Source organism: Leuciscus leuciscus, assembly GCF_965113295.1.
Source record: "Leuciscus leuciscus genome assembly, chromosome: 4".
NCBI classification, from domain to species: Eukaryota; Metazoa; Chordata; class Actinopteri; order Cypriniformes; family Leuciscidae; genus Leuciscus; species Leuciscus leuciscus.
Genome location: NC_138728.1, coordinates 10894370 through 10911129, shown reverse-complemented (window position 1 = coordinate 10911129; position 16760 = coordinate 10894370). Strand labels below are relative to the sequence as shown.

The 16760-nt window shown below is 37.4% G+C and overlaps 1 protein-coding gene across 1 annotated transcript; it reads left to right on the top strand.

The window, feature by feature from the left end:
* The first annotated feature begins 4176 nt into the window (after positions 1-4176).
* On the top strand, positions 4177-8491 carry rergla (RERG/RAS-like a). The gene is made up of 5 exons (XM_082167023.1): positions 4177-4464; positions 4729-4785; positions 4910-4983; positions 5940-6088; positions 7094-8491. The coding sequence occupies exons 1-5, from the start codon at positions 4413-4415 to the stop codon at positions 7377-7379; spliced, it is 618 nt and encodes a 205-aa protein (XP_082023149.1). The 5' UTR covers positions 4177-4412; the 3' UTR covers positions 7380-8491.
* Positions 8492-16760: the final 8269 nt, after the last annotated feature.

Sequence of the window (16760 nt, the reverse complement as noted above, 5' to 3'; positions counted from 1 at the left end):
GCAATTACGATATCCAACTGCCGGACAATAAAAAAGGTGAAAAATCCTTGCAATGAAGGAGGGACCGAGGAACATCAGATAACAAAAACAACACTGCCAAGAACCACCCCCAATTACTTACTACTGCAGTTATAATAATATGTAATATAGCCTACATAACATGGGCGCTGTAATGTATACTTACATCATTCTTCATTTTAAGTTTGCATCTTTTATTATTCCCATTATTGCAGGGCTTTGGTTTGAACTTTAGCTTGTTCCATTACATCAGTGTTTTCTGACCCTTTAAGATCAAGTGTTGCTGTAAATAATAATTTTCTCTTTTATTCTGGAGTGTGTATGGATGACACTGGGAACTGATAACTGTTTCAATGGTGGCTTTCTTTAGAAAAGTGCTATTGCTAACGAAATAAAATACAGAAGTAAGGACCATCAAGTAAGCATAATATTTACACTAGCCAGCCTAGATATGAAATGGACTTGTCAGTGGTAACTGGTCAGCTGGAAAATGTAAGAAATATTGCTTCTTCTTTTGGAGAGAGCAATTCCATCTATGGCATATTAGCCTGTTGCTATGAGACACGCAGCCTTTGAGAAATCAGTGTGTGACAGAAAGCCTATTTTAAATATGTTGCCTAAATATAAACAGCCTTCTGTCCTCCCGCTTAACTCAGGCCCAGTATTTGTCTTTTATTTCTAGTAGTGAATTGCTTTTTAATTCCCTCATCTTATGTTTGTTGTCGAGTTTGGCCATGTACGTTTTGAAAACCTTGATCATTCTTTCTCATTTTGGCTTGTTTTGAGTAGCCAATGATAGTAACCCATTCTTTCCTGATCTAATCAAATTCCAGAGGGAATGCACAGGATATATACAGGCAAACTGTGCACATATTAATTCCCCTCTGAGGGAATTGCTCTGTTCCCTATAAGACACAATGGAAAGCAAAAACTCTCAAATGTAGAGAAATATTGATTTTTGGGAGGGAAGAATAATTCCAGCTCCCGGCTAGATGAAAATGAAGTCATAGATCAGTCGAAGGGTTTCTCTCAAAAGCAATGAGAGAGCTCAAAAAGCCAATGAAGAATATAGCAAGCGTTCGTCCTCCCTCTCCTTCACTTTCATGCCGTATTTTGGCCTCCCGAGCTTCACTGTCTACGTGGATTAGTTTGAAAAATATCCACAGAGTTAAAATGCCTCTGCTACTATGAATTTCCATTTATCCTCACAGATATGTTCAATTTAGAGAGGTGCTTTCAAGTTCTGGCCAAACCAAACGAAAGCCTCAGACATTCTCTTGAGAGCTTTCTCACCTAGAAATACTGCAGCTATTCTTCTGAAGTCTGATGCTGATGGACTGGATTTACATGTTTAACACATTAGCCTTAATTTCCTTTATTTTTATCCTGTTTGTTTAGCATTTTCAACTGAAATCGAGCTGATGTTATCAGTAATTCTAAAAAGCAGTATCTACTAATGATCTCACCTTCACTTCTTTGTTCACCTCTTGATTCAGATTAGTAACTTTTATAGCATTAAAGTGAATTAGTAACCTTTTGTCAGTCTAATTCGCACGGTCTCACCAAAATTGGAAAATAGAAGATTGGAAAAACGTTGCCTGGTCTGATGAGTCTCAATTTCTGCGGCGACATTCAGATGATAGGGTCAGAATTTGGCGTAAACACCATTAAAAACATGGATCCATCCTGCCTTGTATCAACGGTTCAGGCTGCTGCTGGTGGTGTGATGGATTGTGGGATATTTTCTTGGTACACTCTGGGCCTCTTAGTACCAATTGAGCATCATTTAAATGCCAGAGCCTACCTGAGTATTGTTTCTGACCATGTCCATCTCTTTATGACCACATTGTTCTCATCTTCCGATGGCTACTTCCAGTAGGATAACGCGCCATGTCACAAAGCTCAAAGCATCTCAAACTGGGTTTTTTTGAAAATGCCAATGAAAAAATAAGGCCTCCATGGTCCCCAGATCTCAATAGAGCACCTTTGGGAAATAGTGGAACTGGAGTTTCGCATCATGGATGTGCATCCGACAAATCTGCAGCAGCTGTGAGATGTTATCAGTAAGTAGTTGGCTATATTTCATACTGAATATAACCAAAATGTACAAATTCATCCCTGTACATTAGTGGCTGTCAAAATGAAATGCTTTTGTAGTGTTGCAGCACCAAAGTAGCTCATTGTTAATTGTATATTTCATGACAATCGATTTAACAAGATGTCCTGCTCAAATAGCAAACAATTATAATCCCATATAGGTCACCATTTTCCATGTCCTGTATGTGCACTCTTGAAGACAAACAGCAAAACTTTGCTTTGAGGGGTTTCCAGGCTGACCTCAGCTGATTGGCCTTGGTTTTCACAAATGTAGATCTGAAAAGAATCAAGTGTACCAGATTCAGCTATAATCCACTTTGATTAATGCTCCACGGAAAGAACACAAGAAAAAGTATCTGGCAATCAAGGCCCTACACCTCATTTCTCATATAAAAAAAAAGAGAGATTGCTTTAGAAAAATATAGAAGGAAGGAAAACAATGTACAGCATGCAACATGCATGATAATCTGATTTTGCGTTTTCATAAGATTAGGTATGGTTCAGTCAACATTTTGCCCATATGATTTAGTCAAAATCTCATTTTCTTCTGTATCACACATATAAAACACAATGTGAGATGTTTTTTTGTCTGTCTGTCTGCTGTTCCCATCATGAATCTAATGAACAGCCTCTAATCACACATCCAGGCTCTGGCATCACTGATTATTCTGCTAGTTTAATAGCTCTTGATAAGTGATCCACTTAGCCTTGCATTGCTCTTTCAGACATTCAACAAACAGCAGCAGTATTAAACACACAAAGTCAAATGCAATTAATATGCATTTGTTTCTCGACCCATCAGATTGACTTGTTGATTGCCCAACCTCTGTTTGAGATAATGTGGCAGATATGCTTTAAACTGCATTCGCCTGGTGAATGTTTATTATGTGTGCGTCATTATGTGTGGGACCAGCAGCTTATATAACAGTTCCACATACACTCAGTCAGTGAAGGTCCAAACAACACCCACAGACCTCACAATTAGTGCAGCTATTTGTTATTTCTGAAGAGATGCTATTCTTGCATTCACACTTCAACTAGTTATGCTTTAAACCACATGTTTTGTGCACACACACAGAGTCATGGTCAAAAGTTTACATGTTGGCATATTACATTTTACATATGTATGTATTTATGTATAAAGTGGGTGTGTGTGTAGTAGTGGCCAAAAGTGATGTCTTTGAAAATGTATATTCATGAAAATGTATATCTTCACCCTTTATTCAAATATTCAAAAAAAATGTGTGACATATTGCGTAGTTGTACTTGGAGTGCACCGATTTTTTTATTTTTTTTATTTGTGATAACACAATAGGAAAACATTGTTGGCAAGGCTGTCACACAAAGAAATTTTGAACACATGCAAAAAAGCAAGAGTGAACCAATGAAATATTAATAACTGATTATGTTTTAGTCAATGTATGTTTTTTTCCTGTTTTTATATGCATTATTTTGCATAGTAAAATAAAACCTGTAGCTGTAGTTTGCCTTTTTTTATTTATTTTTTTATACTTTTGTCAGATAACTATCTTAACCAAGTTTAGTGTTTTATTCTTCCCTCATTGTTAAAATATAAAAAATATATATCTATAAAATATTTTCCTCGTATTTTGATGGTTTAAAGAAGGGTCATTAAAAACAAATATCTCATCCAGACATCAAGTTTGGCCACTAATATACAGAATATACATACTAAAACCTCTTTTAGGCCATTTTTTTTTTTTTTTTTTCATTAAATCCATTATTCATATTTTATAAAACACTAATTGTTTGGTAAACCTACATGCATAATAATTTAAAACTGATTTGTGTATCCTTTTTAATGTTTATAGTGTATTAGTTTATAGTATAGGCCTAATGGTTTTCTAATATCTCATACAAGAACAGAATGTTGGTGAATCTTTGTAAACAAATAGAATCATTAATCAAATGCAAAAGCAAAGTGGCAAAAACATGGCAACAAAGAGCAACCCCTTCCACACACACACACACATTCAGAGCCTGCGATGTTTTGGCTCCAGCTGTGGCTTGCGTCAGCGTGACGTCAGGATCCTCATAATGCTCGAGCTGCGCAACATTGAAGAGGCAGCGCTTCAAACTCATGCGAGTCTGACGAACACCTGCGCGAGATCAACACGGGTATAAAGGATGCACCAGTTCCTTCTTACTTTCGGTGTCCAGTGTTTTTTTTAAAGCGTTGCCAGTCAGAGTGACTGAAATGTGGAGCGTGCGTTGAACTGGAAAGGGGCGTTTGAGTTTCATTCCTTTGAGATCTGGACGCGTTTCTGCGAAAAATAATGAATGACATAAAAGTTGCAGTTCTTGGATCCGATGGTGTCGGGAAATCAGGTATATTTATAATTTGTATTTAATTCAATCCCCCAAAAATTGCAATTTTTCGAGATTTTTATGCAATGCAAGTTAGACAAATATTTACAAAAATACTTTTAAAAAAAGTAATATTTTTAATGTTACATTACATTTTATTTATATATATATATATATATATACACACATATATATATATATACATGCATACAAATACTGTATATGTGCGTGTGTGTGTGTGTGTTTTATATGTTTCATCTTTTGTACTCCTCTTCACATCCACAGCACTTATTGTTCGATTTTTAACCAGGCGATTCATTGGAGAGTATGCATCATCATCAGGTATGTGTGATATTGTTTTCAGATTGCATTTTTTCCTATTGTTTATGGGGGTGCATTTGGTTTGGAGAAGTGTACAGAACATACCTTTTTTTGCGTCTGATGTGATCGTTTCTTGCCTTTACAGAATGCATTTACAGAAAGCGCATGTCTATTGATGGAAGACAGCTCAATCTTGAACTTTATGACCCCTGTTCTCAGGTATGTGGACATCTAACTGTAACTAGCTGGCATCTTGTGGCTTAGTGTGCTATGCATATTCCAGTGACATAACAGATCTTTCTTTAAGATCACTTAACCTTTGCCTGTTTGAACAGGTAGACTGAATTTCATTGTAAGCTAAGAAAAACATTGTATACATACATGGATTGTAATGTATCGCTTCATCTTGTACACTTTACTAGTCTTGACTTTTCCCAGAGACATGGCATCATCAAAAACTTTTAGTATATAGAAAGCAAGTGTTGTCTGTCTTCCTGGCATTAATGCGTATTGAGGGTTTTGCTGTTTATATAATCTTTCAACAAGCTCCAGACAAAACCAGCAGCATATAATACACCAAACAGCTCTGCTCACTGTACGCTTATATTATTCTTTGGAAATAAACCTTATATAACCACACAAGAGTGATTTAATATGAGATGAAGCTTTGTCCTCTTGAGCTTTATATATATATATATATATATATATATATATATATATATATATATATATATATATATATATTATTAATGTGGTAAAAATGAGGTAAATACAGTCTAGGAGGAAGACTGTGTTTTCCTCTTTGATAAAATCCAATTATTTAATCAGTCCTGTTGCCCATTATGTGATTAGATGCCATCTGTGCATCTTGGGGGTCCAGTCGATTATCCTGTTTTTCCTCACACAATCCCATTTTGTGTAATCAGTGATGTTTAGTTAGTTAAATGAATATTGCTGTTGTAAATAGTTTTACACAAAAGGTTAGTAAGTGGGTTTTCCACACTTAAATCAAGTATACCAGTTAAGTCTTGTGGTTATACTATTGAAACAGTGAGTATTTTAACGTTTACAGATTGGCCCTGTTCACTTTCATTATAAGTGCTCCAGATTTTTGCATTTAAACTTTTGCGGTAATGTTCCTTTAAATACATAATGCATGTGTGGTTTCTTTGCAGCCGTGCGAGGGGAAATCCACTCTCAATGAGCAGATCCACTGGGCTGATGGTTTCGTGGTCATTTACGACATCAGCGATCGTTCCTCCTTCCTCACGGCCAAAGCCATAGTGCACCTGATCCGAGAGCTTCACCTGGGTGGGACTAAAAGGTAACGGTTCTCTAAGTTCACAACAACATCCTCAGGCAGCAGAAGATGTGCCTATTTCTGTCCATATACTGTACGATTGTTGCTCTTATGTGGGTGTATAATTCACCAGCTTGGGTTTGCATTGAGGAGGATTGTTGAATTGACTATGTGGGTGGTGTTGATGGGTGGATGAGCTGGTGACTCAATGAAAAATATCTATTTTTAGTTTATCCTTGGCTATTGAGAATTTTTAAGTGATGAAGTAGATGCACTGGACAACTCACTTTATAGCAGAAATAGATGGAATATTGAATGGGCTTGTGTTTTCAATTAAGATGTATTCAATTCATAATTCAGGTTGAATCGTTTTTTCATCATTTAAATGAATTGCGATTTTAGACTTTTCCTGCTTTTTCTTTTACTTTGGTTACAGTGAATTAATTTAAGCAGAGCCAAACGCAAGGAGAAATATCAGCCAGTCAAATTAAACTTCTCTTAAAGTCAGCATGAAACAGAAGTTGCGATAGTCTTTTCTTCCCTATTGTCGGCTTATCGAACAAGAAACAATGTATGGCGCGACTTGATTTTGTCCTTCAGGAATTGATTGGATGGTTGGATGATTGTGGTTTGCTATTGGTCGATCTCATATGAGTGACAGGTTGTCTCGCCCTCGCGCCGGTAAACACATCATCAGAGAAGAGAAGAGATGTCACTGCAAGAGGGAGGGGAGGTTTTTTTAATTGAAGATTATGAGGGATCATGAATAAAATAAAATAAAAAATAAAAAAGATGTGCACGGATAAATCACTTATAATAACACTGCAATATTCAAAAAAAAAAAAAAAAATTTCCATTTTGATTTCATGGTGACTCGTCTAATCAACAGAAAAATGATGTTGTGTTCTGAATTTGGTGGGTTTTTAAGAGAAATTTAGACATCCCATATGCAAGTGTAGTTGAAAAAGTTGGCAAACTGTAGCGGACAATGAAACATCCTAAGTACTGTTGTTACTCTTCTGACCCCAGGGACACGGACTCTGTGATCTTCCTGGTGGGAAATAAGCAGGACTTGTGCCACATGCGTGAGGTGGACCGGGAGGAAGGCCAGAGGCTGGCGTCAGAGGGCCGATGCCAGTTTTACGAGCTGTCCGCTGCGGAGCACTACCAGGAGGTGGTGCTCATGTTCTCAAAGATTGTGCGCAATGCCAGTCTGGGAGGCAAAGCCAAGGAACGCCGCCGTCGCCCCAGCGGATCAAAGTCCATGGCCAAACTCATCAACAACGTCTTCGGAAAACGGCGGAAATCTGTTTGAGAACGAACTTGGACAATTGTTGCAGGACTGATGTATGAGATGCATCAAACTTGTGTAGATAGTTCCTCACCGCTTATTGTCTTGGCCACACAGTCATTACCGGGTGCATCTCACAAAACACATCTAGAACATGGACACATTTCACCCCAAAGTCAAACTAAAACAAATTGTTTCCTTGCTTAAAGAAAATGAAGCCTGATAATTGTGATTTTTGCATTGCAACAATATTTTCATGACAATTAAGCACAATTACCTCATAAATTCTCATTACCGTAATGATTTCTCATTGTGGTAATGAGAAAATGTGCTGAATTATCACAAAATAAATCGTCACAATGCAAAACATTTAAAATAGGCTTAATTTTATTTATGCAAAATATAATAACCTATTTTTTTTACGTCTGTGTACAGCTGCACATCTCTGTTCTTTGCCTTAAATGTTTCTTTAATCACTTCTTTTGATGTTTAAACAGCAGATTTAAAAAAAAAAAACACTAACTCTGAAGTTGTGAAATATTGTTAGCTTGCTATGTAGTTATTGATAAAATGTTTATGACTGACTAATGTTGTCGTTTATGGATTTTGAAATCTCTTAAAATTCATGAAAAATATAAACATCTGTGCATCAAAATGATGTGAAAATGAAATACTGACCAAGCATCTTTTCATCTTCTAGGAATTCACTTCTAAAGGTATTTGTTTCCACAAAATTGGGAAACAACTGACCTATGTCCAGAGCATAAGTGATAGGTATGCAGTATTGAATACTTTAGCAAACATGCTCACCAGAAATAGCATTATCTTGAATGTTGTGCAACTGATTTGCTTCAGGTAGCAAGTTTGCATGTTACAGTCAGGAGATAATGTAGAACAGACTCCGATTTTGGAAAGGCACCAAAAAAATAAGCGATGAGTATTTGATCTAATTTGTACTACAAATAACTAGATACATAGTACATGCAGTATTGTGCAAAATGCTAATTACTTTCAATGTCCTAAATAATGTGTGTAATAGAATACACAGTATGCACTATGTAGCCTACTACTATTTAGTAATACTATTAAAACTGTTTAAAAAGTAAACGGATGCTATTAAAGATCAATTGATGTTGCTTGTGGTTCATTCCTCCTCACACTGGCAATGGAAGGTCAAGTCGGATGCATTGCATTGTGGGAATTCTATGCAGTGTGCTTTGGTTGCATACTATGGTATGTTTGTCAAAAGGTGGTTATTCCATGCACACAACATTTTTTGCATATTGTACACTGAAAACATTCTACAGAAACATACAAGTAGTAGGTTACTATTAAGATGTAGTGTGTAGTGCATACTATGAGTTGTTAATTGAGTAAAAACCAGCCAGAACAACCGCATATCAACATCCTGTCATCCACCCACATCATCACACAACATCCGATTTTTCTACAGAAAAAAATATTTTAAATAAAATCAAAATCAAGCATTGTTCTGAAGGTACCCTTACAAAAAAGAAGTTTATTCAAGTGTGCTGTTAGTATACATCTTTTAAACAAAAAAATAAGTATACTTTCAGTCTACGTTGTATGTGCTTCTCAGAAATATACTTAAAATTACACTAAAGTATACTTGACTTATATTGACAGAAGTTCTTGTACTTGTAGCAGTTCACTTCAAAGTGTATTTTCATATACTAATAAATGAGCAATAAGTATTTAACTAGTAAATTATCAGCACACAAATAAGTTCACTTCTATAGTTGCAGTACGAAAAACGTAGTTGTAAACTAGTTGTGTACACAGTTTACTACTGTTACACATAAAAGTATACTTTATACACTGAAAAGAGGGCCATTTTATCCCCAAGTACACTAGTATACTAATAGTACAAAGATATTAATATACTTACTACTTAAAGTATACTTAAAAAAAATACTTGACATTTACTTAAGTATAGGCTACTTGATAAAATAACCTTGAAGTATACTTCTTTTTGTAAGGGATACTTGAGCAAACAGATGAGACAAATTCTCATTCTTTTGGCAACCGCCAAGGTCAAAGACAAGCTATCATGCTTTTTCGTTGACCTTTTGGACGTCTGGCCGACATCCAACAAGACAGTTTCCTACATCAGCAAGTAATGCTGTGTAATATTTGAGTCAGGATAAGTGTGGATTGGGTCTCTGTAGTTTTCATACCTGGAGAAGCTATAAGACGAGAAACCTCTATCAACATAAGGGAGAGGAGCAGATGGCTGTTTGTGCAGCATCGATTCAAAAGGGAGATATGAAACACAAAGTTTTTGCTTATGAGGGTCTTGTCATCACGTATTGATTCCTGGATAAACACTCAAACAGCTAAACGTGCTGGGAATTTCACTTTTAAGTCATGCTTTGTGAACTCCCCCGTCGTCTAACTAATATGCCTATACATGTATTTTTCGCTTACCGTTATAGGTAGGACGGAATTTGTTGTGACAGTTTGCATTACACTTGTGGTGTTTTAAAAGAAGTAAGTTTAGCACCTCTAGTGATGACAAATGGAATTGCAATCTGTTTGTTTGAGTGGCTCAGAATTGGGCCCAACTACATAATAACATTGGCAATGGCGCAAGTTGGGATGAGGCAGCCTGTTTGTCCAAACAAAGGAGGATAGAGGAGTGGTTTGAAATTAGTTTGACAGCCGTCTTTATTTTTCATTATTCTGTTTGCTGAAGCTAGTTGAACAAAAATACATCACTTTAAGTCAGCATGAAACAGAAGTTTTATTGTGACGTCTATCCGAGTGAAATGGCTTCTCGAACAAGTTATTTTGTCCATCGGGAATTGATTGAAATCGTTGTTGTTTGCTATTACTGTGATCTCATGCAAGTGACAGATTGTCCCGTCCTCATGCCGAAAAACTGAGTGAGTGTGAGTTATTTTGATTAAAGATTACGATGAAAAAAAAAAAAAAAATTACATGCAATGTAACTGCAAAATTCCATACAAATATGAACTGTCAGTTTTGATACAGAACGTTGGCCTCTATCGCCATCTGTGGTTAAAACGTAAATTGCAATTTACTTGTGGAGTTATTATTTTACATCAGTCTGAATCTGGTATTTTGTGTTCTTGCTCAGTAATGGAATTATGTTAAACACCATGCACACATTTCATGTTTGAATTTAGTGATAGGGTTAGGACTATGATTTTAATCTTAACAGTTACATGATAAGAGTGGCATCAACCCAGCTGCATTTTTCTGTTATTCACGCTTCCCTTAGTTTTAGCTATGGGGATTAAAAATAGCTAGTTAGTCATCTTATTACAATGTTAGTTGTACAGTCAACATGGTAAAAAGAAAACAAACATGCTGTCATACCTCAGACTTAGCCTCCCACCTTAAGCTCTTTAAATTTGGTCACGAGACATAATGAATAATATTGTTTACCACGCCATGTTCTCGTATCATCATTCACCCAGTAAAGAGGCACTGAAAGCATCTGGTGCAGGCGGAGTGGATGGGTGGTGTGTGTTTACATGTGCAAACTTGTGGAAGAACGAGCAGCAGAAGAGAGGTGTTGCTGGAAGGAAAGCAAGCGACCGGTTCCGAGAGATTTGCCGTCCAAACCACACATGTGAACTTGTGCGTGACCCCTCTTCAGGTGTTCTTGGCAAACACTGGATTTTCAGCGATCTCAACACCTGACCAAAGCAAAGAGCCCGGCCCGGCCCGGCACGCAAAATTACCTAACCGCAACAGACCGTGTATCATCAGATGGAAATACTGTCTTTTATCTTCACAGGGAATGACACACGTTGAGCAGGTGTGCTGAAGACTGATTCTCACACTGCTTATAAATCAATTATCATATTTATATATTAATAAACTGTATACTGTAATTAATTAATTCTGCAAGTGATAGTGTTCAATAACAGGGGTGTTAACGAGGTCAAGTCAGCAGTATTCAGCTGGTCATGTGATCTCAAAATGGCTGCCCCCATGAGGAGACCTGCTTCATGTAAAAATAAAGCAGCTTTTATTAGGCTAGAGATATGACTGGAGTCTTCATCTCATGTAGGCTAAAGCCCAATTTATACTTCTGCGTCGAACTCGAGCAGGTGCTCGTAGCTACGTCGTAGGCTGTGTGTAGCGCGCGTACCCTTCGGCGTACCCTGATGTGCACCTCTCCAAAAATGTAACAACGCGTCAACTCTATGCGGACGCAAGCGCTGTGATTGGTCTGCTAGGACCGCTCCCTCGGGTTTCACATGCTCCCTCTGCATGTGTAATTGCAGTATAAATAGAAGTATAAATGAAAACCAATGCGTTGCCTACAGCGTAGAGGCTCCGGCGTAGGTCCGACGCAGAAGTATAAATCAGCCTTTAGTGTACAACGTTTTGAAAAAAAATTTAAGTAACATTCATTTCTGTTTTAGTTTTTTTATGTGTAAAAATAAAATTACTGAGTGTACCTCAATATATTTGACCCAAACAAAACCAGTTAATTTTGATTTAGTTCATCTATGTAATCACCCATTTAACATTTGTAGCATTCTCAGTTGTTGATTAGCTAACACATGGGTTGTGGATAAAATATGGACCTGTATATAGACTGGAGTAAGTAACATTTGTGAAAAACGTGTGCGCGCGTGTGTGTGTGTGTGTGTGTGTGTGTGTGTGTGTGTGTGTGTGGAAAAAAAAATTGGTTTAGAATTTATACTCAAAAATTGCTAGTATTAGCACACATAATTATAAAGACACCGCATGTAAAACACTGAATTAAACATGAAATTGTGAAGTAGAAAGACTGAAATAGTATTTTTTTGTAAAACATACTTCATTAATCTCTTGTAAAACCTACTTCAACAGGTTTAATTTACTACTTTTTTACAGTGAATATTTGTGATATGCTCTATGCTCAGAAATCATGCAGATGTAATCAGTCACTCATTAGTGTGTACACAAGCCATGCTAATGAACGCTAGGACTGATTAGCTATTAATTAACAGCACATCCGCTGGAATTCAGACTGAGATGAGTTGGCCGTGGGAATTCGCACACTGCTAAATTGCTTATGTTAAAAGAGACTCGAAATTGTATTTGTATTTCCCCCGTCACTGCACCTTGCGTGTGTTCTCTTACAAAAATAACACGTTGCCTGAGAAGGAGATGGAAAGAAAGTGCCATGCACACCATAAACCATAATAGCTGAAAGCTAATTCATAGCTGGGCCAAGGGATTATTTTGCAGCAGCAGGCTGGAATCTCTTTGATGAGGCCAGCAGAATAAAAGCCTAACATATGGATCTGATTAGCACAGGCGAAAATGATTCTTTGATTCATTTCTGCACGAGGACCCAGTGCTTATGATACTGATGTTATAGTGTTATGTTTTTAAATGCATCCCAATCTGTCTATCAGCTAAGTCTGGATGAATAGGGCAACAGATTTTGGCTTTCACATCAAAAAGATTGGACTTCGTTGTAAACTTTTATTGACCCACATTTAATACACGTGAGCCACATTCATGCATGTTGTATTAGTGGCACGTGAAGCTGATATATGTTAAGTTCAGTGGGAGGGTGATTTGTTTAAGACACATTATCACGTTAGCGCACATGTATGGAACGCAAAGTGGAGACGGGGATATGCGCTTTCTACGTGCTCAGATGACAATAGGAAGATGGAAAGCTTGGTGGGGAATACACAAGGAGAGATTACAGATTCTTTAACTGTAGTGCTGTTAAATTTATAGCGTAACGACGCTATAAGTTCACATTCTGGCTTTACATGGTTTCTTGCTGGTTGGAACTAGTAATTTACTAGGATCTTCGTCTGTTTCAAACTTGTTTAGTTGAGTGATCATCTACTACATTACCTGAAAGTAGGGCTTGTGGACCCAAGAGGTCAAGGTTTAGCTAGTTGAAACGTTGGCCTATGTGTGCATACTATTGTGCTAACAATTAGGACAATTAAAAATGTATTTAATATTACAACATAGTTCTAAAATGTAACATTATTTTGACTTGCTCTATCACAGCAGTGGCTTGAAAAGTTAGCATACTTGTTTATTTACAGACCCATAAAACCATCATACATCTTATGCCACTCAGGTTTAAATGTAACCTTGGACTTGCCCCACCAGCTGCGTTTAAACTACCCCACTGACGGGAACCGAGCACAGAGATGGCACAGATAGCCTATCGCAACTGGAGCGTACTGCCACAGCCACACATCCAGACTGCAGGTATGTGTGCTGAGATAAGGAGCAGTGGCACTCGCTGGCCCGTTCCAGCAACCCGGCTCAGGTATGCTGGGAATGTAGCAGAGAGTAACAGAATAAAGACAGGCAGCCTGTAGATCTGAGCTGAGGCTTCTCTGAAGGCCATTGGTGGAGGAACTGAGACGTTCCTGATTTTTGTCTCCTAAACAAATCCATGAAGGTAAAGGAGTTTAGATAAACCAAACATGTAAGATGGGTTATGTAAGTGTGTGTTGAAGGGCCAAAGAGTTATTGGAGCTAAAGTGTGAGCAGTCCTATCCAATTCTGCCATTCCTGCCAAGTCTCCTTCAGGACACAAAGTTTACTTTCAGGAGACCTTGTGGGACTCCATTCTTCTCCGGGCCCCGAGCATAGCGAAGCGGAGGGAGGAAACAGTGCAGAGATTATAGCAACCCACTCACACCCATCAAAAAAATATTCTGCTCCATTCCAATGCGAAAATGAGCAAGCAATAATAGCTGATAATAGCAGTGTTATGCCTGAGAGTATCCGTTATTTTGGTACTATTCCACATTAATGAAACAACAGACAATTTTATGCTGTGAAATGAATACGAATTTGAATCTGATAATTGGAGGAATAGACTATATTTGTTTTATCTTGGATTAAACAAATATGTGAAATATGTCTGGTTGCATAATGGTATTTACTGAAAGAAATCTGGAAACTGGTTTTGGCTCCTCAAAGCTTTGGTTTGTTCCTGGTACAAATTTTCCTCCTTCCTTGTAAATGCGCAGGAGAACAAATAATGTAATAGTCCTCATTACTCATGTCTTCATCTCTTTTTACGCACAAGATAGCTGTAATTGAGAGAAAAGGGATCATGTACAACCAGACAGCTAATCACCAAATAAATACAAACTTGGACATTACATTGATTTGAGTTGAAATAAAATGAAAGATTTGCCTGATCTTAAAGCTTCCTCTAAGAAAAAATCGTCCGCTTCAATGTACAAAACAATCAGCCAAGCAAAATGACGTAAAATGCATCAACATTAAAGTAATATTAGCCTAATACTGAAATCGTCTGATGGTCTTGCGCTAACATCGATAATAACTGAGACGCAAAATGGCGGCAGTTTAGCAATGAGTTCAGGGGTAGGCAAGGCCACGGAGGATCCTTCTGTTGTATCCTTTCACATTTCACTGCATTTGAAGGAGCCTTCAAATTGGGACAGCCTTCGTCGCGCAGCGGTGACTGATTCGGCCTTCGAATGAGGCCTTCAAAGGATGGGTTTGTTGGATCTACTCGCTAGCGCAGGTTAAAATCTCATACTTTAATACTATTTATAGTACCTAAGTTAAAGGTATAGCGGAGGATTTTCCCGAATTTTTGAAAAGAACCGCCCTCTCCACTTTTTGAAAAAATGCACATGCGCAACACTCTACCTGCTCCCGAAAGGGAACGCCTATTAAACGCTAGCATCGCTAATCATAGCTTACATTAACTTTTACTAGTGATTTTAAATGGATTTCTCCAAATAGCATGCCAAACTTTACCTGTCGAGTAGAATCAGTGGGAAGCCCAACCTGTGCTTTTAGCGCATGCCAGCGTGTGAAATATTCTCCCAAAAACACTGGTCTTGTTTCTTTCTTCAGAGGCCTTTCTCTTCTTGTCATACAATTCGTAGACACTTTTTCTCTTGCGACCCTCAGACATTTTGAAAAAACCCGGTGAGAACGGCGAGCTTCAATGAATGGCTGAAACCATAGCGCACCACACATATACACCTGAAAGTGCGCATGCGCAGAAAGGACGAGCACGTTCGACGGCCTTACGTAAACATATCACCAGAATGATTGACACTTAGGTGGACCAATAGTATAGGCTACCCACCCGGAAAAAGAAAATCCTCCGCTATACCTTTAATAAAACAGGCTGTGTGAATATGAAGAATGATTACATCAAAATGTTCGTCTGTATGCAAGTTCGAGGGACTTAATTTAAATTAAATATACACCTGTTTAGCTATTGTCACGTACCAGTGATTATAACTTCGGTTTCCGAGTCCAACCCCTGGACCAATCAGAATTAAGTATTCCAAAGAACTGCGCAAAGTAAATGAGGGGAAATCTGAATTCTGAAATGAACCATTGGCTCTAAAATAATCAAGTATGTTACTCTGTACGTCATTTGTGCGACACAAGTGTCAATGACTTTGTCTGTCCTGCATGTGAGCGTTAAGTACTGGTTTTGAAAGTGTGGCTAAATAAGTGTCCAACTGTTTGGACCATTGTATGTGTATCTGTGGGTCAATGGCTGTTTATACTCTTCTTTTAAAGTAGGCCTACTGTACTAACATACAGACACAGATTTAAACTACTGATTTAGGTTATGTTATTAATCAGCTCCTCCTAGCATTCATCAAATCTATCACACATGATAGCATTATCTTTAATAAATGAAACCAAGGCATATTCATTTCAAAGTGATCAGTAGTTATATTTTTCATACTTCATCTACACTTTTGAGAGGTAAAATCACTGTTGGCAGTGTTTTGAACACTTAAGGGCACTTAGAAAGAACATGTATGGCCAACTTCCATTTTGTCTGAATGCCAGTGACATCCTAAGTGCACTTCTGGCATTACCGAACAACTTCTCTGATCCTGACAACTTCCACGTTTCATTGTCTGTTAAATGCTTAAGTGGAACATAAGTTTAGAAATTGGTGTCTGGCACCTCTGATAGAAGGAGGGGAATATTATCATGAAGAGATGATTTTTAGCATTTTTTTTTTCCTATAGGCATATTTTTGTCTATTTCAGAAGATTCACCTCCAGTATGTTAGCATATGTATTTGTGCGATGTATTAGTTCATTATACTCTTAAATACTCTTAAAAACATTGGCTTTTGCCATCTATGGTTACATGAAGATCCTTTGACATCCATGCAACCTTTTAATTGCACTAAAGGTTCTCAGTCATGGAAAAAGGTTATTTATATTATTAAAATGTTCTTCACACGAAGAAGAAAATGGTTCTTTTAAGTACTGTTCACTGAAAGGTTCTTTTGGGAACCCAAAATGGTTATTCTATGCACTGTAAAATAAATTATATGATCAATAAATGTTTTTACATTGCTTTAACTCATCAAAATAAGTTAAGCAATCTTCAACTTTTTTTAAAAGTCAGTTT